At 48.2% G+C, this 23105-nt stretch overlaps 1 protein-coding gene across 1 annotated transcript in view; it reads right to left on the bottom strand.

Moving 5' to 3' along the window:
- Positions 1 to 7788: 7788 nt before the first annotated feature.
- Positions 7789 to 23105, bottom strand: part of LOC136588030 (platelet endothelial cell adhesion molecule-like) — a 42674-nt gene continuing 27357 nt past the window's right edge. Inside the window, exons 14-15 of the mRNA XM_066586929.1 lie at positions 22374 to 22396; positions 7789 to 10193 (exon numbers count right to left, since the gene is read on the bottom strand). Of these exons, the coding sequence (XP_066443026.1) occupies positions 10155 to 10193; positions 22374 to 22396 (62 nt within the window). The 3' untranslated portion in view covers positions 7789 to 10154. The remainder of the gene's footprint in view (positions 10194 to 22373; positions 22397 to 23105) is intronic.

Below are 23105 nucleotides of genomic sequence, written 5' to 3' on the forward strand. Positions count from 1 at the left end.
CAACATCGGTTTAATCTGCCAGTGCACCGACTGCTGTGTGATGTGCCCACACGGTGGAACTCTACGCTCCACATGTTGGCTAGGCTCTATGAGCAGCGTAGAGCTATAGTGGAATACCAACTCCAACATGGGCGGCGCAGTGGGAGTCAGCCTCCTCAATTCTTTTCAGAAGAGTGGGCCTGGTTGGCAGACATCTGCCAGGTCCTTCGAAACTTTGAGCAGTCTACCCAGGTGGTGAGCGGCGATGCTGCAATCATTAGCGTCACCATTCCTCTGCTATGCATCTTGAGAACTTCCCTGCAAACCATAAAGGCAGCCGCTTTGCGCTCGGAAACAGAGCCGGGGGAAGACAGTATGTCGCTGGATAGTCAGAGCACCCTCCTGTCTATATCTCAGCGCGTTCAGGAGGAGGAGGAGGAGGAGCATAAGGAGGATGAGGAGGAGGGGGAAGAGACAGCTTGGCCCACTGCTGACGGTACCCATGCTGCTTGCCTGTCATCATTTCAGCGTGTATGGCCTGAGGAGGAGGAGGAGGATCCTGAAAGTGATCTTCCTAGTGCGGACAGCCATGTGTTGCGTACAGGTACCCTGGCACACATGGCTGACTTCATGTTAGGATGCCTTTCTCGTGACCCTCGCATTCAACGCATTCTGGCCACTACGGATTACTGGGTGTACACACTGCTCGACCCACGCTATAAGGAGAACCTTCCCACTCTCATTCCCGAAGAGGAAAGGGGTTCGAGAGTGTTGCTATACCACAGGACCCTGGCGGACAAGCTGATGGTAAAATTCCCATCCGACAGCGGTAGTGGCAGAAGGCGCAGTTCCGAGGGCCAGGTAGCAGGGGAGGTGCGTAGATCGAGCAGCATGTACAGCCCAGACAGTGCAACAGTCTTTAAGGGCCTGGCCAGCTTTATGGCTCCCCAGCAAGACTGTGTCACCGCTCCCCAGTCAAGGCTGAGTCGGCGGGAGCACTGTAAAAGGATGGTGAGGGAGTACGTAGCCGATCGCACGACCATCCTCGGTGACGCCTCTGCCCCCTACAACTACTGGGTGTCGAAGCTGGACACGTGGCCTGAACTAGCGCTGTATGCCCTGGAGGTGCTTGCTTGTCCTGCGGCTAGCGTCTTGTCGGAGAGGGTGTTTAGTGCGGCTGGGGGAATCATCACAGATAAGCGTACCCGCCTGTCAACCGACAGTGCCGACAGGCTAACACTCATCAAGATGAACAAAGCCTGGATTTCCCCAGACTTCTCTTCTCCACCAGCGGACAGCAGCGATACGTAAGCAATACGTAGGCTGCACCCGCGGATGGAAGCTACGTTCTCTCTCACCATCCAAAACGGGGACATTTCTGCTTCATCAATCTGTGTCTAATATTCCTCCTCCTCCTCCTCCTGCTCCTCCTCCTGAAACCTCACGTAATCACGCTGAACGGGCAATTTTTCTTAGGGCCACAAGGCTCACTCATAATTTTTCTAAACAATTTTTATATGTTTCAATGCTCTTAAAAGCGTTGAAACTTTAACTTGAACCAATTTTTCGTTAAACTGGGCTGCCTCCAGGCCTAGTTACCACTTAAGCCACATTAACCAAAGCGATTAATGGGTTTCACCTGCCCTCTTGGTTGGCCATGGCCAATTTTTTTGATGTACATTAGTACTGTTGATTCAGCAATTTTTGTGGGCCCTCGCCTACAGTGTAATCAAATGAATTTTTAGCCCACCTGCATTACAGCTGATGTTACATCCGCTGTGTTGGGCAATGCAATGGGATATTTTTGTGTACCGCCGGTGGGTTCCAGGGAGCCACCCATGCTGTAGGTGCACACGGAGTTTAACCTACATGTGTCCACTTGTAAAGAACCCCAGTCTGACTGGGGCATGCAGTGTGGGCCGAAGCCCACCTGCATTAAGCACAACATTACTACCTCAGCTGTGTTGGGCAATGCAATGGGATATTTCTATGTACCGCCGGTGGCTTCCTGGCACCCACCCATGCTGTGGGTCCACAGGGAATTATAAATGCATCTGTTTCCACTTGTAAAGAACCCCAGTCTGCCTGGGGCATGCAGTGTGGGCCGAAGCCCACCTGCATTAAGCACGACATTACTACCTCAGCTGTGTTGGGCAATGCAATGGGATATTTTTGTGTATCGCCGGTGGGTTCCAGGGAGCCACCCATGCTGTCGGTCGACAGGGACTTCACAATAGGGAGTTGTACCTGCCTGTGTCTATGAATTAAAAAGCCCGGTCTGACTGGGGCATGCAGAGACACCTTGACAGAATGAATAGTGTGTGGCACATAGGTTCCCCATTGCTATGCCCACGTGTGCAGCTCCTGATGGCGGTGGCACAGGATTCTATTTCTCATTGCTTCTGTACAGCATTGTGGGCTATCGCCCCGCCCCTTTTAAAGAGGGTCGCTGCCTAGCCGTGCCAACCCTCTGCAGTGTGTGCCTGCGGTTCCTCGTCATGGCAGACGCACTTCTAAATAGACATGAGGGTGGTGTGGCATGAGGGCAGCTGAAGGCTGCGCAGGGACACTTTGGTGTGCGCTGTGGGGGGAGGGGGGCGGTTGGGCAGCATGTAACCCAGGAGAAGTGTCAGTGGAGTGTCATGCAGGCAGTGATTGTGCTTTGTTGTAGCTAGTGTGGTGCTTAGCAAAGGTATGCCATGCTAATGAGGGCTTTTCAGAAGTAAAAGTTGTTGGGAGGGGGGGGGGGGGCCCACTCTTGCCGCTATTGTGGCTTAATAGTGGGACCTGTGAACTTGAGATGCAGCCCAACATGTAGCCCCTCGCCTGCCCTATCCGTTGCTGTGTCGTTCCCATCACTTTCTTGAATTGCCCAGATTTTCACACATGAAAACCTTAGCGAGCATCGGCGAAATACAAAAATGCTCGGGTCGCCCATTGACTTCAATGGGGTTCGTTATTCGAAACGAACCCCTCGAGCATCGCGAAAAGTTCGTTCCGAGTAACGAGCACCCGAGCATTTTGGTGCTCGCTCATCTCTAAAGGCAACCTGTCTCGGTTAGGAGCGCGGTTTTCGTAGTGAATACATGTCCACATGCAGTGTCCGATGAGCGGGCCCGCAGCCTAGGAGACAGTGGGGTAGAGTTTGGGCCTCATCACGGGGCTCTACCATTTCTCATCCTGAGTGAAACAAGCAAAAAAACTCCTTCTGTGCTCTTTCTTCGGGGTCTTGCGATCCAAATAGAGAAATTACCAGGTCTCCACAATGTGCAGCAAAGTATATTTAATTGTACAATTTGTACATGAAAAACATATGGGTTTTGCAACTTTTTCAAGATGCTTGAAAAAGGCGCTTATAAGAGTGCCGAAACGCGTTGCAAAACCCATATGTTTTTTATGTACAAATTGTACAATTAAATATACTTTGCTGCGCATTGTGGAAACCTGGTAATTTCTCTATTTGGATCGCAAGACCCCGAAGAAAGAGCGCAGAAGGAGTTTTTTTTTGCTTGTTTCACACTGTTTTCTCCCCCATTGTTTGGTGCAATACCCACTGGGGCTTTTCCTACTGCTGCATCTCCTTGGATTGAGGATTTTTCTGGGGATCTTGCACAAAGGAACATCTATAGTTCTACAGGCGAACTGGGATCATTGGTGCAAGCGGGTTAACTTCCCAAACGTGGGGATCCCGCTTTGCACCAGGTGAGTAAACCCCCCATTTGTTATTTCGGATTTCTGTGTGGTAGCGCGGATCTACACTCTGTGATTTCCCATCCTGAGGGTAGCCCTGGACCTGTCCAAGTTATTGAGGGGAGGTCTTGCACAAAGGGGTAACCCAACACGTGGTTTACCTTTAGTAGTCTGTTACGGTTGACACCACCGTTCCTTCCTCTGCGCTAAATCCGGATGGTGAAACAAATGGTCCACACTCACAGGGAACATTTAAATAGCAAACCCGGGAACGGTCGGCAGAGCTTGTTTACTGGTAGAAAACTATTTACAGTCCAATCACAAGTATTTAACTCGCGCCAGCAGGAAAATGGTGCAGAAATCACAAAGTGGTGCGACAGGGAGGAAATCGCGGGTTCATAGAGGAATCTACAGTCCTAGTTATCTGCAGGGTTCTGTTCCCGGTACAAACTCCTTTTTTTTTTCTCGCCAGCTCTCTACAGGTTGGCACTCACATTCGGCAGGCACGCCACGCTGCAATGGCGGTTCCCCTCTCTCTCCGTTCATCAGTGGCTCAGGGCACCACTGGCATCTACTGGGCAGAGCAGGCCCAGGGAAGGCTGAGGATGCCTTTCAGCTTCTTCCATCTCGGCCCACATGAGACTGAAGGTGCCCGTGTGGCTCACTTGTATCTCCAATGCTCCTATCGCTTACAAGTCCAGAACCGAAGACTGAAGACCCTTGCGAACACCTACACCTACACCTACACACGTATATATATGATCATGTGACTAACAACAAGATACATTTCTCAGACATCTCACATACAAGACATTTAACTCATTAAGTGCTGCAGTTATGCAATGCACATAATGTTCATGCAACATGAAAGACACTGACAATACATAAACATGAGACAAATGCATGTATACATTATGGAGGGGCCCCGTTAACTCCAGGCCACTACACACCCACAGCTCTAGAGGATAATGCATCGAGATTCTGTGTCGGCGCTGCCTTCAAGGACCAGATTGTCTGAAACTAATGAATAGCAGTAGCTACTCCACAGGTTCCTCAGTTGGGATAGTTGACAAAGTGCCATTGTATATAATATTTTTGTCTGATGGTAGAATAGCTTGTCTTAAAGGGGTTGTCCCACAAAAATATTGTTTATAGTAAAATTCAACGCATAGTTATAAAGATTTTTGTATATGGCCAAAAAGCCAAAGTTCTAATCTGGGAATAGTAACACTGAGGCTTATCTATTATCTCCTATACACCAGTTTTTCGGCGAACAAAGGTCACAACTTTGGCTTTTTGGGCATTTACTTTGGATCCTGACACTTTTTCTGTCTGTGGGAAGAGCTTGGCATCGGGGAATGCAGCCGCATGACGCGGTACATTCACTATGATGCGCCTGAAATTATCGCTCATAGCTCATAGCGGGCGTAGATTTCAATCTGGCGCACAGAGGTGCCGCTAGACGAGACAAAATTGTTAAAAGGCCAATACTGTTGTCGCTCATAGCTGGGCAGTGGCAGCTTGACAGTGGCCCCTGTAGTAATAGTGACCTCGACCGGGGCCCCTGTAGTAACGGTGACCCCAGTAGTAACTGTGACCTTGACAGGGGCCCCAGCTGGTTGACCACCCACCTTATTCACCAGATCTAGCTCCCTCCAACTATCTGTTTCCAAACCTGAAGAAACACCTCAAGGGTACCAAATTTTACACCATTTCTGATGCCATGGCTGCTACGGATGACTGGTTTGAGGCACAACTGAAATCCTTTTTGTAAAGCTTGCAGAACTTGGAATACCGATGTAGGAAGTGTGTTGGCATCAGTGGAGAGGATGTGGAATAAATGGAAAGTTTCATCTTCCTATCTCGTTTCTTTCTGGGTAAAGCCAAAGACTTCTCAGCAGCCCCATAGTGACTAATAAAACCATACTGTAACTAAATAAAAACCACGTCAAAAATCAATAATACTGTATGAGGGCCAGATAATACCCCTAGACTGTGACCACATAATATCTCCACATTGTTGCTGGAAAAGAAAAAACCTCATACAAAGACAATTATTCTGTCCCCATACAATGACCATACCATTGTAAGTACCAGCTCTACCTGGGCATTGTGCAGGACGTATAACATAGTATGTTAGCCTGAATGAAGACAATGTCCAACTAGTTCAGCCTATTTCCACCCTCTAGTTGATCCAGAGGAAGGCAAAAACCTCAAGAGGCAGAAGCCAATTAGGCCATTTGGGGGAAAATTCCTTCACGACTCCATATAAGTAATATACTGTTATATCCAGTGATCACAGGTGACATAGTCTCTGACTGGAGGTGCTTGACTTTACCTTTTCTTCTCCATTTGGCCCAGACCGCCATGATGCCTTCTCCAGGTAACAACTTGTCTCTGCCGAATTTGAGACAGGCATATTTAACTGCTTAATTTCCCAGCCATAGTGCCTGAAAAAAGTTATGCCACTTGTGGTGGTCCACACAGTAACAAAATACCCCCCTTTTTTACCTTCTTGTCATACAAGAAGTGCCACTTTCAGGTCCCCAAACACAGTAAAAGTGCCCTCATAGGCCTCCACTCAATAATAATGCCCCTCATAGGTCCTAACCCCCACTCAGTAATACCCCAGGACCCAACATTTCCCAGTGAGCTCAATGGCCAATCCTCTGAAGAATACCAGCACTACACAGTAATTGTGATTACATTACAGTTACCTCCAGTGATTACTGATTTTGTCCCAGATTGCTGACGTCTGTTTGCTTCTCTACTCTCTGGGCCCAGAACACCATAAAGACTGCTTCCAGCCATGACTCATCCCTGCACATTCTTCCCATCCTGCTACCTCCAGTTCTCCTCTCGGTAACCTCTTTGAGCCCCCCCCCCCCTTAGTTGTAATAACTCATCTGCAGTCTCACTTAGTTATTGTGATCCCCTTGTTGCCCCACCTAGTGATAGTGGACCCTCTAAGTTACAATGGTTCATCTGTGATACATATTAGTTAGTGCCCTCTCTTAGTAATAGTAACCTTCTTACAAGGCCACCTCTGTGGCCCCTTTCAGTTATAGTGACCCCCTGTGGACCCTTTTAGTTAAAGCGACATCCTATGGCCCCATTTATAGTGCCCCTACTCCTTTCATCGTACTGCAGTAAAGGCAGTCTCTTGTCGTCATACAGAATTTGACGCTAGGATCTGAGGTGACACTTCCAGACCCATCCTACAAAGCGCAAAAATTAAAGATGTCTACAGCACTCACCAATAATTCAAAACAATGGTGGAACGGCTAATGCACGCCAGACAAGAATCTGGTCCTGATCCTTGTAAAATGGAAAAACAGTAGAAAGAATGTCTGTAGAAGAATAAAGTATTTCCCAGGAAGGAAAATGTGCACCTTGAATGCGGTCAGACATTCTTTCTACTGTTTGTCCATAAATTATACGAGTTGCACCCATCTGGGCTATCAATATTGTAGCCAACATATGGTCTGTTTTTTTTCTTTTCCCTTCCTCAAAAATAGATGGTTTTAAAAAACCTTGTTTAAATGAATATACCTTGGAGTTGGCCAGTAACAGTCATTTGGACATGACGCCAGTTATTAGCAACTTCTGTATTGGGGTTTTGCACAAGTAGAGCTTCAATACTCTGCCAATCAACACTGTAGCTCCTACCCAAATTTCCATCTCTCTCCCTTTGTACGAATAACCGACTGGATTAGGATACCTCTGAGAAACGCCATCATTGTGTTCCACAGAAACAGACCACCATTGAATTGAAAAAAAATTCGATCACCGACTCTTGTATCCCTGTGCTATCAACCACATTGAGCCAGAATGGGTTTAATCTCCATGGTCGAAGCTCAGGCCAAACACACTCCAATCTGTATTTCTGCCAACAGTGGCAAATGCTTTGATACCATGTAGGGTAAGAATTACTTTAATACTTTGTGCTGATGGTTCGGATCCTGCTCCGTCCACTATGTAACTCAACTTAAAGTGAGTGTCACCAGTATCTCACAAACAATGTATCGCTTCCATCGTTCCTATACCCAGAAGCTTATAGTCTTATCTCCACATCTTAAACACATTGTATCACTTTCATCATTCATGCGGAAATGATGGTTTTTGTTTTTCTGTTATTAAATCTTTATTTACAACAAGCGGACATTACAATGAAGCAATCAAGTGTGACACAAGATATCAGAGAGGTGATTCAAATACCTGTACCCTGTGAAGAAGTGTTACCAGAGTAAAGAGGGTGCAATAAGGAAGAAGGGCCCCATAGCAAAGACAAAATATGGTTTCTCCTCCTAACGCCGGGACCCAACATACAAGTGCTTCTTAGCTGGGGAACTGTAAAGGAAACCGGGGAGGAAGGCATGGTAGCCAAGCATTGTTTTATCGTATTGGGAGACAAAGGTGGGGTTCTTTGGCCCTTGAACTCTGTGGAACGGCCAGGTACAACTCTGACTGTAATGCTGCCTAGAAGGTTGCAGCTTCCCTTTAGTTACAATTATCCATTTTTTTTGTTAACTATGAACTAGTTGTGCATTGCATATCTCCTATAACAAGCAACAGAAATACACTCTGCCAAAGAAAAAATCCCGCCCCTAGAAGAAGTTGTCATTTTGCTGCAAAACTCAGCATGCAGTTACATCTCAGGCAGGTATGCAAATTATTAGAGTTGTTGCCCGATTAGATGAACGGTCTTGTCTCCTAACGCACTAAAAGTGGATCCTCCCTTGGCCTAGAAAAAAGTTCTGGTGTTGATGACGACTGTGTTTGTGTCTGGAGACCTAGCGGTGAGTGCCTTAATCTGGCCTTTGCTGTGGAGCGGCAGACTTCCCCCTGCTGATGCGATGGTCTGGGGAGGGGACATTGCCTACGACAGTCAGCCCCACCCCCCCTTAGTAGTGGCACGAGGGACAATGACAGCTCAGCGATATGTTCAGGGCATCCTGCAGCCACATGTGTTCCTCTCATGGAGGCTTCCAGCAAGATAATTCTCAGCTGCACAAACAGGGGGGTAACAGGAAGCCCCCACAATATTGTCACCCTTCTGTGGCCTGGCCAGTCACCAGATTTATCACCAATAGAACATGTATGGGACCATCTGGAACACCAACTTCAACAGTCTATGAGTTGCATGATCTAAAGGCTCAGTTACAGCAAATGTGGAGCAATGTGCTGAAGGATATCAGATGGAGCCTGTATGCCTGCACGTCCACCCATATTACATCTTGTATCCAAGCTATAGGCGGTACAACAGGGTACTAGAGCCTGTATCACATCTTGTATCCAAGCTACAGATGGCCTAGCAGAGTACTAGAGCCTCCATGCCCACCTGTATCACAAGCTTGTATTCAAGCTAAAGGCGGTACTAGAGCCTCCATATCACATCTTGTATCCAAGCTAGGGGTGGTATAACAGGGTACCAGTGCCTCTATTCCCACCTGTATCACATTTTGCAACCAATCTAGATGTAGCCCAACAGGTTACTAGAGCCTCCATGCCCACCCATATGACATCTTGTATGCAAGCTACAGGTGGTACAACAAGGTACTACAGCCTCCATGCCCATATCTCATTTTATATCCAAGCTAGAGGTGGTACAACAGGGTATTAGAGCCTCCATGCCTGCCCGTATCACATCTTGTATCCAAGCTAGAGGCGGTACAACAGGGTACTAGATCCTCCATGCCCCTCCGTATCACATCTTGTATCCAAGCTATAGGCGATACAACAGAGTAGTAGAGCCTCCATGCCTGACCGTATTACATCTTGTATCAAAGCTAGAGACGGTACAGCAGGGTACTAGAGCCTCTATGCCCTCCCGTATCACATCTTGTATCCAAGCTAGAGGTGGTACAACAGGGTACTAGAGCCTTCATGCCCCCCGTATCACATCTTGTATCTAAGCTAGAGGCGGTACAGCAGGGTACTAGAGCCTTCCTATAAGGGGTCAGATTTCTGCAATAAATTCTCCTTTTGCTCTACTATTGTAATCCCTTACTTATATCAACGTTATAATCACAGACAGAATGTTTTATTCGATTCCGACAACTCCTTCTAGGGTAGGAATTTTTATTTATTTTTTGACGAGTGTAGTTTCCAGTCTTTGGGATCTAGTTTCAGAGTTTAGGCCTTCTTGTATGAAGGCTCATCTTACGTAGTCTTGATAACCAGAGGAGCTGAGTATACAAGAGAATCCTATAAACTGCATTTAAGACTTTGGGATGAGCTGGTTCTGGTGGTAACTTAATTCCATCTTGAAGTGTCTTCTGAAGAGAAATCTAAAGCCAACCACAGGGGGGAGGAGAAGAACGAAGTCTGGAGATAACGTGGTTGCTCCTAGTGCTTTGGTTGTATCTACAGTGTCTTGGTGGGTCAAGGATGGGCAGTAGACCATTCACTGCTGTTATAAATGGCACAGTTTAGTTTTGTAATCACTACTGCTGCTTCCAGTGTTGGTCTTCATCATGACCATGTTAAGGATGATTGTTGGCCTCAGGAGCATCTTCTACCATCTGTAATAGATAAAGAAAGATATAATGGGTTATTGATGTTATGTTACCTTATATCTAACTAGAAGAGGGTCAATTTATGTGGAGACGTCTTGGAACAGACCCAAACACAGGGATGACAGTGATGTTCATAACACCAGTGCTCTGCTAAGTCCAGAGCAAGAGCTTGTAATGGTTGAGAACTATCCCAAGAAGTCTGTCTCAGGAACGCTAGCATGTAGAACATCAGTCTTATAGAGAGGGCAGTAGGGGACTCCAATACGTGAGTGACCCTCACTTTTTAGAGGTTGAAGAAGTGAAGTGATGGCCAATATGTGGGCTCGGAGATTGGCTCTTATCTCAGTTTTTTTTTTTTTTTCCCTCCCTTTGACAGAAGATCTCTATATACCTATCCCCATGAGACAAGAGCAGTGTGACATCAAGGGCAGGTTCTTCACCTTTTTTGTTTATATTACGTTGTCTATGTAAAGGGGAGTTGTGCAGTTTGAGTTCTGAGGACAAGCTGTTTTGGGGGGCTCTTTGGAGTCCTGGAACAGCTGCCTCTACAGTACATCATGTCTTTACTATCAGAATCCTCTAGTATCTGCTCTGTGGTCCTCGCTGAACCCAAATCAAGCTTTTAAACATTTTTGGACGTTTGATGACGACAACTCATGTCACAGAGAAGCTTCATCACCAGTGTGTGTGTGAGCTAGAAGCTGATTAACCCAGACCTCGCTAATGAAAATAGTAAGCAAAGGAAACAAAATGGCATCTTTCAGACTTTCAACTGAGTAGAATGAAGCGGGTCACTGAAGAAGGGAAGGGAGGGATTTCCTTCCTGCTGTTTCAAGGAGTTGGTTTCAGGGCTTATTAAAAACATGGTGGTCTTTGAAAACATATCTAAGGAAATATCTTAACAATGACAAGGTGTCTTGGCCAAGAATGACTAATATCACATTGTCCTTGTAATGTACTGTCCAGCCTCTTCCTCTCTATGTAAATCGATACTCCAGACCTTCTTGCTTTTGGAATCCCCTCTCCTATTGAACAAACTGGAAAATATTCAAGTCGAAGGCTACCTTCACAAATACTCTGTTTATGGCATTTTTTAAGGGGTAAAAAAAAAAAAAAACTGTCAAAAATTGCATGTGGTGTTTTAATAATGCTTGCAGTTTTTAAGGTGATTTTTGTGTTTTTGGTCACAAGTTTTTTGTTTTTTGCTTGGAGTTTTCTTTTGCTATAGGAAGAAAAAAAACTGAAAAACTACTATACCAAGAGGATGCTGCCACTATGAATTGCCATGGGTGCAAAAAGCACTAAAAGTGAGTAAAAAAAATGCTACTAAAACTAGTGGCTTGCATAGTTTCGGATTGACCTTCAACTAACATCTGGATGCTTTCATTGCTGAGAAAAAACATCATCACAAAAAATCTGCGGCAAAATGAGAAGAAATATATACAAAGAAATCTATATACACAGCGAAGCAAAAATCTAAACACCATTTAAGTGGTGGTAGGCCGAATGCACACGGCCAGGTCGGATTCCGACTGCAAGATCTTGCTGCGAAATTAGACCCTGTGCCCCAGCATTGACCACCGCATACCTGCCAAGTTCTCTTCTCTGTGGATGTGCCATGGCTTGCAGTGGGACAGATGGCTTCCTTTGACTGCAGTGGAAGCTGTGTGCGCGAGGCTCGGACTAAAATAGGCCATGCTGTGATTATTTTATCCCCCCCAGCAAGCAGAAAATCGCAGTTGATTTCCACTCATGGGCATGGAAAAAAGTTTTTCTTAGCGTGTCTATGGACAGTATTTGCTGCGGGATCCGGAGTTGAATAGTGAGAAAATTGACTTCCAGTGTGTGAAAGTATTAATTGGGAGGGAGGCTGCATTTTTTTTTTTGTGCTTGATGAAGAAGAAGCTTACTCCGAAACGTGTTTCACTACTCTTGTCTAGTGTTTATGGTTTTCTCTCTGAGGCCTCAGTCACACGGGCGTTTTTTCCCGCGATTTGCGGATCGCATGACGGATGCGCATCCGCAAATCGCGTGACCGGGGCTGAAAAATCGCCCGAAAAATCTGCTCCTAGCCACGTTTCATTAGAAACAGGCCGGAGCAGTGCAGCGCTGTCCAGCGCATTAAATTCAATGGAGCCAGCAATACAGCCAGCTCCATTGAAAGCAATGGGCTGCGGGCGATCTCACGATGAATTTTCGGGAAGGGCTTAAAAATATAAGCCCTTCCCTGAAATTCATCCAGAAATGTGTAAAAAGTAAAAAAAAAATATATATACTCACCTTGTCCCAGCAGACGGAGTTCAGCTGCGGCCGGCCGGCAGTTCTCCTGAACTGCTGTGAGTAGTATTCAGCAGCCGGGGATTTAAAATCCCCGCCTGCTGAATGAGCTGCCTCTGATTGGTCACAGCCTCACCAATCAGAGGCAGCTCTCACTCACCCATTTGTGAATTCATGAATGGGTGAGTGAGTGCTGCCTCCGATTGGCTCAGCGCAGGGACCAATCAGGGGCAGCTCTCAGCTGTCATTCAGTGTCCGATACCATTGCAAAGCAATGGTTTTATAAAATCGCACATAGCATGCGCAGATCGCACGGAAAATCGCCCGTGTAACCAAGGCCTAAATGAGAACTGCGTATGTTTGTGTCCTAATAGACCCTATCCAGTAATTCCTAAGAAGCTAACCTTATTGTACTGCTTTCTTGGATGAAAAGGGGGTCTGTGCGCAAGCAAGTACTTGTTACTGATGACAGATTTATCTTGATGGACCTTTTGAGCAGAGGAATTTTATTGTTGCCATTTGTGTATTTTGTTTGGTGGAGGAGACCTTTTTGGCGGGCATTTTGTACTCTACCATATTGAATTCAGCTCGGGTTTTTCAAATAAAAAGGGGGGCCTTGGCCAATGATACTTTCACAGGATGGCGCACCTCTGCCCACTGGATTGTGAATAGAAGTCTGGTAGAATGGCCACCATGGTCGCTGAACTTAACGCCTTTGAAATTTTATCTCTGGGGCATTTAAAGTATTGTGTATATTCGCCTAAAATAGCGAATCCTACTGTGCTGTGGAGAACTATTACCTGCAGTTCTTCAGCATGTTCAAGAAGGTCAGCTTCAACCTCCAACTATGTGCACTTTTTTTATTAAACTTTGCCCTTACATAACTCCTAAACAAGTTGAAATAGGGTAAAATTGACACTTCCAGTGTTTTCTGAGTAAATTCTAGCCAAGGCCCCCCTTTTTATTTGAAAAACCCGAGCAGAATTCAATATGGTAGAGTACAAAATGCCCGCCAAAAAGGTCTCCTCCACCAAAAAAAAAAATACACAAATGGCAACAATAAAATTCCTATGCTCAAAAGGTCCATCAAGATAAGTCTGTCATCAGTAACAAGTACTTGCTTGCGCACAGACCCCCTTTTCATCCAAGAAAGCAGTACAATAAGGTTAGCTTCTTAGGAATTACTGGATAGGGTCTATTAGGACACAAACATACGCAGTTCTCATTTAGGCCTCGGTTACACGGGCGATTTTCCGTGCGATCTGCGCATGCGCATGCTCTGTGTGATTATATAAAACCATTACTTTGCAATGGTATTGGACACATGAGCGCTTTTTATGCGTTCGTCCGATAAATTATAGAAGAGAAATAGCAGATCGCACCTATCTGCGATCTGCGATTCCTGTTCTCTTCTCTAAATGTGCTCAATGGGGCCGGCGGCAGCAGCGCCGACCCCATTGAGAACATATACTAGACGAATCATTCTCCTCTGCCACAGCTGTTACAGCTGTGGAAGAGAAGAATGATGTTTGCCCATTGAATTCAATGGAGCCGGCAATACAGCCGGCTCCATTGAAAGCAATGGGCTGCCGGCGATCTCAGGATGAATTTTCGGGAAGGGCTTAAAAATATAAGCCCTTACCTGAAAATCATCCTAAAATGTGTAAAAATAAAAAAAATAAAAAATGTCAGCATAAAGATCGTTCTCCTCTGCCATAGCTGTAACAGCTGTGGCAGAGAAGAACGATGTTAGCCCATTGAATTCAATGGAGCCGGCAATACAGCCGGCTCCATTGAAAGCAATGGGCTGCCGGCGAGCGCGGGATGAATTTTCGGGAAGGGCTTAAAAATATAAGCCCTTACCTGAAAATCATCCTAAAATGTGTAAAAAAATAAATAAATAAATAAAAAAAAAAATGTATACTCACCTTTCCGCTGCAGCCGGAGTTCAGCCGCCTCTGGCCGGCAGTTCTCCTGAACTGCTTTCTGTAGTATTCAGCAGGTGGGGATTTAAAATCCCCGCCTGCTGAATGAGCTGCCTCTGATTGGTCACAGCCTCACCAATCAGAGGCAGCTCTCACTCACACCCATTCATGAATTCATGAATGGGTGAATGCTGCCTCTGATTGACAGCTGAGAGCTGCCCCTGATTGGTCCCTGCTCTGAGCCAATCAGAGGCAGCACTCACCCATTCATGAATTCCTGAATGGGTGTGAGTGAGAGCTGCCTCTGATTGGTGGGGCTGTGACCAATTAGAGGCAGCTCATTCAGCAGGAGGGGATTTTAAATCCCCGGCTGCTGAATACTACACAGAGCAGTTCAGGAGAACTGCCGGCCAGACGCGGCTGAACTCCGGCTTCAGCGGAAAGGTGAGTATAATTTTTTTTTTTTTTCTTTTTACACATTTTAGGATGATTTTCAGGTAAGGGCTTATATTTTTAAGCCCTTCTCGAAAATTCATCCCGCGCTTGCCGGCAGCCCATTGCTTTCAATGGAGCCGGCTGTATTGCCGGCTCCATTGAATTCAATGGGCTAACATCGTTCTTCCCTGTTACCGCTGTGGCAGAGGAGAACAATCTTTATGCTGACAGTGCGGGGGGGGGGGGGGGGGCACTCTTGCCGCTATTGTGGCTTAATAGTGGGACCTGGGAACTTGAGATGCAGCCCAACATGTAGCCCCTCGCCTTCCCTATCTGTTTCTGTGTCGTTCCCATCACTTTCGTGAATTTCTCAGATTTTCACAAATGAAAACCTTAGTGAGCATCGGCGAAATACAAAAATGCTCGGGTCGCCCATTGACTTTAATGGCGTTCGTTACTCGAAACGAACCCTCGAGCATCGCAGGAAGTTCAACTCGAGTAACGAGCACCCGAGCATTTTCGTGCTCGCTCATCTCTAGTACTGACCCATAGAATAAACATGTCATTTTTGTTGCAGTTTGTGGGCCGTAGAACAAGACGCAGCGAAAGATGGTGGAATGTTGTTTTTTTTTTTCATTTTACTCCACTTAGAATTTTTTAAGTTTTTAGTAGAGATGAGCGAACGTACTCGTCCGAGCTTGATACTCGTTCGAGTATTAGCGTGTTCGAGATGCTCGTTACTCGTAACGAGTACCACGCGATGTTCGGGTTACTTTCACTTTCCTCTCTGAGATGTTAGCGCGCTTTTCTGGCCAATGGAAAGACAGGGAAGGCATTACAACTTCCCCCTGCGACGTTCAAGCCCTATACCACCCCCCTGCAGTGAGTGGCTGGGGAGATCAGGTGTCACCCCAGTATAAAAATCGGCCCCTCCCGCGGCTCGCCTCAGATGCGTTGTGAGATAGCTGAGGGACAGTGGTATCGTGTTGGAGCTGCTGTAGGGAGAGTGTTAGGAGTTAGTGTAGGCTTCAAGAACCCCAACGGTCCTTCTTAGGGCCACATCTAACCGTGTGCAGTAGTGTGGAGGCTGCTTTTAGCAGTGTTGCACATTTTTTTTCTTTTTGGTATATCGGCCGTGCAGAGCATTGCGCCCTGCAGTAATACTCCAGTGATAGAATTGTGTAGGCAGGGGCAGAAGACATATATTATAGATTGAATATACGCAGTGGTCCTGTAGAAAAAAATATTTCAAAAAAATCTATTTGGCCTGCCTGTCACTCTGCTCAGTGTTCTGGGTCTGTGTCTGCTGGGGGTAGTATTTCTCCAAATAAATACGCAGCCAGCTAAGTGTTACAGCAGGCTTGCGCCAAATTATTTCCTGGCTCTGAAATCACCGGTCTGTTGCAGTTAATAACAGTGCAACACTGCAGTTCCGTCACACAGTCCAGGGACAGAATTGTGTAGGCAGGGCCAGAAGACATATATTATAGATTGAATATACGCAGTGGCCCTTTTGAAAAAAATATTTGGAAAAAATCTATTTGGTCTGCCTGTCACTCTGCTCAGTGTTCTGGGTCTGTGTGTGCTGGGTGTAGTAGTCCTCCTAATTTATACGCAGCCAGCTAAGTGTTACAGCAGGCTTGCGCCAAATTATTTCCTGGCGTTCCGTAAGCGAACTCAGCCTCCAACCACAGGCCAATAAGCGGCACATTTAATTACAGTGTTGTGTTTCTGCATTCCTGTTAATACAGCATGCTGAGGGGTAGGGGTAGGCCTAGAGGACGTGGGCGCGGCCGAGGACGCGGAGGCCCTAGTCCGGGTGTGGGCACAGGCCGAGCTCCTGATCCAGGTGTATCGCAGCCGACTGCTGCGGGATTAGGAGAGAGGTACGTTTCTTGCGTCCCCACATTCATAGCACATTTAATGGGTCCACGCGGTAGACCTTTATTAGAAAATGAGCAGTGTGAGCAGGTCCTGTCGTGGATGGCAGAAAGTGCTCCCAGCAACCTATCGTCCACCCAGAGTTTTGCACCGTCCACTGCTGCAACTCAGAATCCTCTGGCTGCTGCTCCACCTTCCTCCCAGCCTCCTCACTCCATGAAAATGAGACATTCTGAGGAGCGGGCAGACTCCCAGGAACTGTTCTCGGGCCCCTGCTCAGATTGGGCAGCAGTGGTTCCTCTCCCACCAGAGGAGTTTATCATGACTGATGCCCAACCATTCGAAAGTTCCCGGGGTCCGGGGGATGAGGCTGGGGACTTCTGGCAACTGTCTCAAGACCTTTCAGTGGGTGAGGAGGCCGATGACGATGAGACACAGTTGTCTATCAGTGAGGTAGTAGTAAGGGCATTAAGTCCGAGGGAGTAGCGCACCGAGGATTCTGAGGAAGAGCAGCAGGACAATGAGGTGACTGACCCCACCTGGTTTGCTACGCCTACTGAGGACAGGTCTTCAGAGGGGGAGGCAAGGGCAGCAGCAGGGCAGGTTGCAAGAGGCAGTGCGGTGTCGAGGGGTAGAGGCAGGGCCAGACCGAATAATCCACCAACTGTTTCCCAAAGCGCCCCCTTGCGCCATGCCACCCTGCAGAGGCCGAGGTGCTCAAAAGGTCTGGCAGTTTTTCACTGAGAGTGCAGACGACCGACGAACAGTGGTGTGCAACCTTTGTCACGCCAAGATCAGCCGGGGAGCCACCACCAGCAGCCTCACCACCACCAGCATGCGCAGACATATGATGGCCAAGCACCCCACAAGGTGGGACGAAGGCCGTTCACCGCCTCCGGTTTGCACCGCTGCCTCTCCCCCTGTGCCCCAACCTGCCACTGAGATCCAACCCCCCTCTGAGGACACAGGCACTACCGTCTCCTGGCCTGCACCCACACCCTCACCTCCGCTGTCCTCGGCCCCATCCAGCAATGTCTGTCAGCGCAGCGTCCAGCCGTCGCTAGCGCAAGTGTTTGAGCGCAAGCGCAAGTACGCGACCACGCACCCGCACGCTCAAGCGTTAAACGTGCACGTAGCCAAATTTATCAGCCTGGAGATGCTGCCGTATAGGGTTGTAGAAACGGAGTCCTTCAAAAGTATGATGGCGGCGGCGGCCCCGCGCTACTCAGTTCCCAGTCGCCACTACTTTTCCCGATGTGCCGTCCCAGCCCTGCACAACCACGTCTCCCGCAACATTGTACGCGCCCTCACCAACGCGGTTACTGCCAAGGTCCACTTAACAACGGACACGTGGACAAGCACAGGCGGGCAGGGCCACTATATCTCCCTGACGGCACATTGGGTGAATTTAGTGGAGGCTGGGACAGAGTCAGAGCCTGGGACCGCTCACGTCCTACCCACCCCCAGAATTGCGGGCCACAGCTCGGTGGTGGTATCTGCGGCGGTGTATGCTTCCTCCACTAACCACCCTCCTCCTCCTCCTCCTCCAACGCAACCTCTGTCTCGCAATCAAGATGTGTCAGCAGCAGCAGCACGTCGGCAGCAGTCGGTGTCGCGCGTCGTGGCAGCACAGCGGTGGGCAAGCGTCAGCAGGCCGTGCTGAAACTACTCAGCTTAGGAGATAGGAGGCACACGGCCCACGAACTGCTGCAGGGTCTGACAGAGCAGACCGACCGCTGGCTTTCGTCGCTGAGCCTCCAACCGGGCATGGTCGTGTGTGACAACGGCCGTAACCTGGTGGCGGCTCTGCAGCTCGGCAGCCTCACGCACGTGCCGTGCCATGCCTGGCCCACGTCTTTAATTTGGTGGTTCAGCGCTTTCTGAAAAGCTACCCACGCTTGTCAGACCTGCTCGGAAAGGTGCGCCGGCTCAGCGCACATTTCCGCAAGTCCCACACGGACGCTGCCACCCTGCGCACCCTGCAACATCGGTTTAATCTGCCAGTGCACCGACTGCTGTGCGACGTGCCCACACGGTGGAACTCTACGCTCCACATGTTGGCCAGGCTCTATGAGCAGCGTAGAGCTATAGTGGAATACCAACTCCAACATGGGCGGCGCAGTGGGAGTCAGCCTCCTCAATTCTTTACAGAAGAGTGGGCCTGGTTGGCAGACATCTGCCAGGTCCTTCGAAACTTTGAGGAGTCTACCCAGGTGGTGAGCGGCGATGCTGCAATCATTAGCGTCACCATTCCTCTTTTATGCCTCTTGAGAAGTTCCCTGCAAAGCATAAAGGCAGACGCTTTGCACTCGGAAACAGAGTCGGGGGAAGACAGTATGTCGCTGGATAGTCAGAGCACCCTCCTGTCTATATCTCAGCGCGGTGAGGAGGAGGAGGAGGAAGATGAGGAGGAGGGGGAAGACACAGCTTGGCCCACTGGTGAGGGTACACATGCTGCTGGCCTGTCATCCTTTCAGCGTGTATGGCCTCAGGAGGAGGAGGAGGATCCTGAAAGTGATCTTCCTAGTGAGGACAGCCATGTGTTGCGTACAGGTACCCTGGCACACATGGCTGACTTCATGTTAGGATGCCTTTCTCGTGACCCTCGCGTTACACGCATTCTGGCCACTACGGATTACTGGGTGTACACACTGCTCGACCCACGGTATAAGGAGAACCTTTCCACTCTCATACCCGAAGAGGAAAGGGGTTCGAGAGTGTTGCTATACCACAGGACCCTGGCGGACAAACTGATGGTAAAATTCCCATACGACAGCGCTAGTGGCCGAAGGCGCAGTTCCGAGGGCCAAGTAGCAGGGGAGGCGCGGAGATCAGGCAGCATGTACAGCACAGGCAGGCCAACACTCTTTAAGGCCCTTGACAGCTTTATGGCTCCCCAGCAAGACTGTGTCACCGCTCCCCAGTCAAGGCTGAGTCGGCGGGAGCACTGTAAAAGGATGGTGAGGGAGTACGTAGCCGATCGCACGACCGTCCTCCGTGACGCCTCTGCCCCCTACAACTACTGGGTGTCGAAGCTGGACACGTGGCCTGAACTCGCGCTGTATGCCCTGGAGGTGCTTGCTTGTCCTGCGGCTAGCGTCTTGTCAGAGAGGGTGTTTAGTGCGGCTGGGGGAATCATCACGGATAAGCGTACCCGCCTGTCAACCAACAGTGCCGACAGGCTAACACTCATCAAGATGAACAAAGCCTGGATTTCCCCAGACTTCTCTTCTCCACCAGCGGACAGCAGCGATACCTAAGCAATAGGTAGGCTGCACCCGCGGATGGAAGCATCGTTCTGTATCCCCATCAAAAACGGGGACCTTTTCGCTTCATCAATCTGTGTATAATATTCCTCCTCCTCCTCCTGCTCCTCCTCCTGAAACCTCACATAATCACGCCGAACGGGCAATTTTTCTTAGGCCACAAGGCTCAGTCATATAATTTTTCTAAACAATTTTTATACGTTTCAATGCTCATTAAAGCGTTGAAACTTTCACCTCCACCAATTTTTATTTTAACTGGCCTGCCTCCTGGCCTAGTTACCAATTAAGCCACATTAACCAAAGCGATTAATGGGTTTCACCTGCCCTCTTGGTTGGCCATGGCCAATTTTTCTGATGTACATTAGTACTGTTGATACAGCAATTTTTTGTGGGCCCTCGCCTACAGTGTAATCAAATGAATTTTTAGCCCACCTGCATTACAGCTGACGTTACATCCGCTGTGTTGGGCAATGCAATGGGATATTTTTATGTACCGCCGGTGGGTTCCAGGGAGCCACCCATGCTGTGGGTCCACAGGGAGTTGTAAATGCATCTGTTTCCACTTCTAAAGAACCCCAGTCTGACTGGGGCATGCAGTGTGGGCCAAAGCCCACCTGCATTAAACATGACATTACTACCTCAGCTGTGATGGGCACTGCAATGGGATATTTTTATGTACCGCCGGTGGGTTCCAGGGAGCCACCCATGCTGTGGGTGCACACGGAATTCCCATTGCGGAGTTGTACCTGCCTGTGACTATTTATAAAAAAACACGGTCTGACTGGGGCGTGCAGACACCTTGACAGAATGAATAGTGTGTGGCACATAGGTTCCCCATTGCTATGCCCACGTGTGCAGCTCCAGATGGAGGTGGCACAGGATTGGATTTCTCATTGCTTCTGTACAGCATTGTGGGCTATCGCCCCGCCCCTTTTAAAGAGGGTCGCTGCCTAGCCGTGCCAACCCTCTGCAGTGTGTGCCTGCTTTTCCTGTGGCAGACGCACTTATAAATAGACATGAGGGTGGCGTGGCATGAGGGCAGCTGAAGGCTGGGCAGGGACAGTTTGGTGTGCGCTGTGGACACTGGGTCGTGGGGGGAGGGGGGGAATTGGCAGCATGTAACCCAGGAGAAGTGGCAGCGGAGTGTCATGCAGGCAGTGATTGTGCTTTGTTGGAGGTAGTGTGGTGCTTAGCTAAGGTATGCATTGCTAATGAGGGCTTTTCAGAAGTAAAAATTGTTGGGAGGGGGGGGGCCCACTCTTGCCGCTATTGTGGCTTAATAGTGGGACCTGGGAACTTGAGATGCAGCCCAACATGTAGCCCCTCGCCTGCCCTATCCGTTTCTGTGTCGTTCCCATCACTTTCTTGAATTGCCCCGATTTTCACAAATGAAAACCTTAGCGAGCATCGGCGATATACAAAAATGCTCGAGTCGCCCATTGACTTCAATGGAGTTCGTTACTCGAAACGAACCCTCGAGCATCGCGAAAAATTCGTCTCGAGTAACGAGCACCCGAGCATTTTGGTGCTCGCTCATCTCTAGTTTTCAGTACATTATATGGTACATTAAATAGCACCATTGAAAAATACTTTTCCGCAAAAAACAACCCTCAGACAGCGACGGCGAAAGAGAAATGAATGAGTTACGATTTTTTAAAAGGGAAGGGGGGGGGGTGGAAGTGATCTCCCACAATGCATTAGCCTCTGGTCAGAGGAGACTGGCGAGATTTTCAATTTAGCTTTCAATGTTACTGGAGACAAAAACTTCAGAATAGGAGTTGACCTGCAACTTGAGGCAACTGCTGGCCGCTTAGGATTCTGGAAAGAAAGGTTAGTCTTGGTTAAATCTAGAATAAGTTCCACAGAGAAAAGTGGAATCCCGGCTCCAGCTATTTTTCCATTGGGGGTGCAAACTTATGCAAGACTTCGGGTGCCTGTCCATGGGCGCGATTTCGCCAGCAGTAAACCGCCAGCGAATCACGCAGTCTGAAGCTTTCCATATTGTTGCTATGGAAAGCGCCGGCCCCCTGTCCACGAGCAGAGAATCATTGCGATTCTCCGCTCGCGTCGGGAAATTTGCAGCATGCTGCGAATTGCCCTGATGCTCCGCAGTCAGCCTATCTATTAGATTAGGCTGACCGTCGGAGATTCGTCTGCGGCTCCTGCTCCCGGGTGGCGGCTCCCGCGGCATAGATTCTCCGCGGAATACCGCAACGCCCGTGGACAGGGGGCCTTACCCTTTCCACAGGCAGCAGAATATTACCAGAGATGCATTCCCTCCATACCTACAGGGATGGATTGGACCCACCACAAAATATGGGCCCCGTTTTGATCCAGGACCGCCCCTTGTCCAGCCCTCTAAGTTAATCATATATCTTAGTTCTTGGTACTTTTATACTTACAGTAACGTTATTTTCAGCAGTATCTGAAAAAGAAAACACACCAGTTAATACTTCTGCAGCGCCCCAATATTCATATCCCTGCGCTGCCCATGCAGTAAATCTCACCCTTCACCCTGCAATACATAAGGAATTGATGGCAGCTACTGGCAATCTGATGTTGGTGGGATCAGGAGAACCCCCTGGGGTCCGCTGCCTGTCATCTCTGCTGCAATCTGTATCCCACCTCTACTGTATAAGGGCCCCTTAACATGAGCGTATTTTTGGGCATATTCGCACATGCAAAGTTTGTGGGGGCAACATGCAGAAAATAGAACACATTGATTTCACTGGGTTTATTCACAAGCATATATTATATATGCTAATATTATATTATATATGCATATATTTATAACATAACACAATTGTGTTATGCAAAAAACCACACACCATGTTCTGTTTTCCTGCACATCTGCGCAGGAAATGAATACATCTGGCATTCATTTGGCCATTTCAATGCCGAGGAGCATCGGTGCGTATTTTTTTGTGCACACAACTGCACATGCAAAAAGTACAGTAACAAATGCAGTCGTGCATGCAAATACACAGCTTTCATTCCACGCAAATACGGTTACACTCGTGTGAAGGGCCCCTTACTAGTGCACTTTTTATGACTCCAGCCAAAGGTAATAAACCAGTTATCCTATCAGAGATATGCAGCACACTGTTGCTGACACCACATGGTGGTGCACTCAG

This window comes from Eleutherodactylus coqui, chromosome 13 (genome assembly GCF_035609145.1).
Source record: "Eleutherodactylus coqui strain aEleCoq1 chromosome 13, aEleCoq1.hap1, whole genome shotgun sequence".
NCBI lineage: Eukaryota > Metazoa > Chordata > Amphibia > Anura > Eleutherodactylidae > Eleutherodactylus > Eleutherodactylus coqui.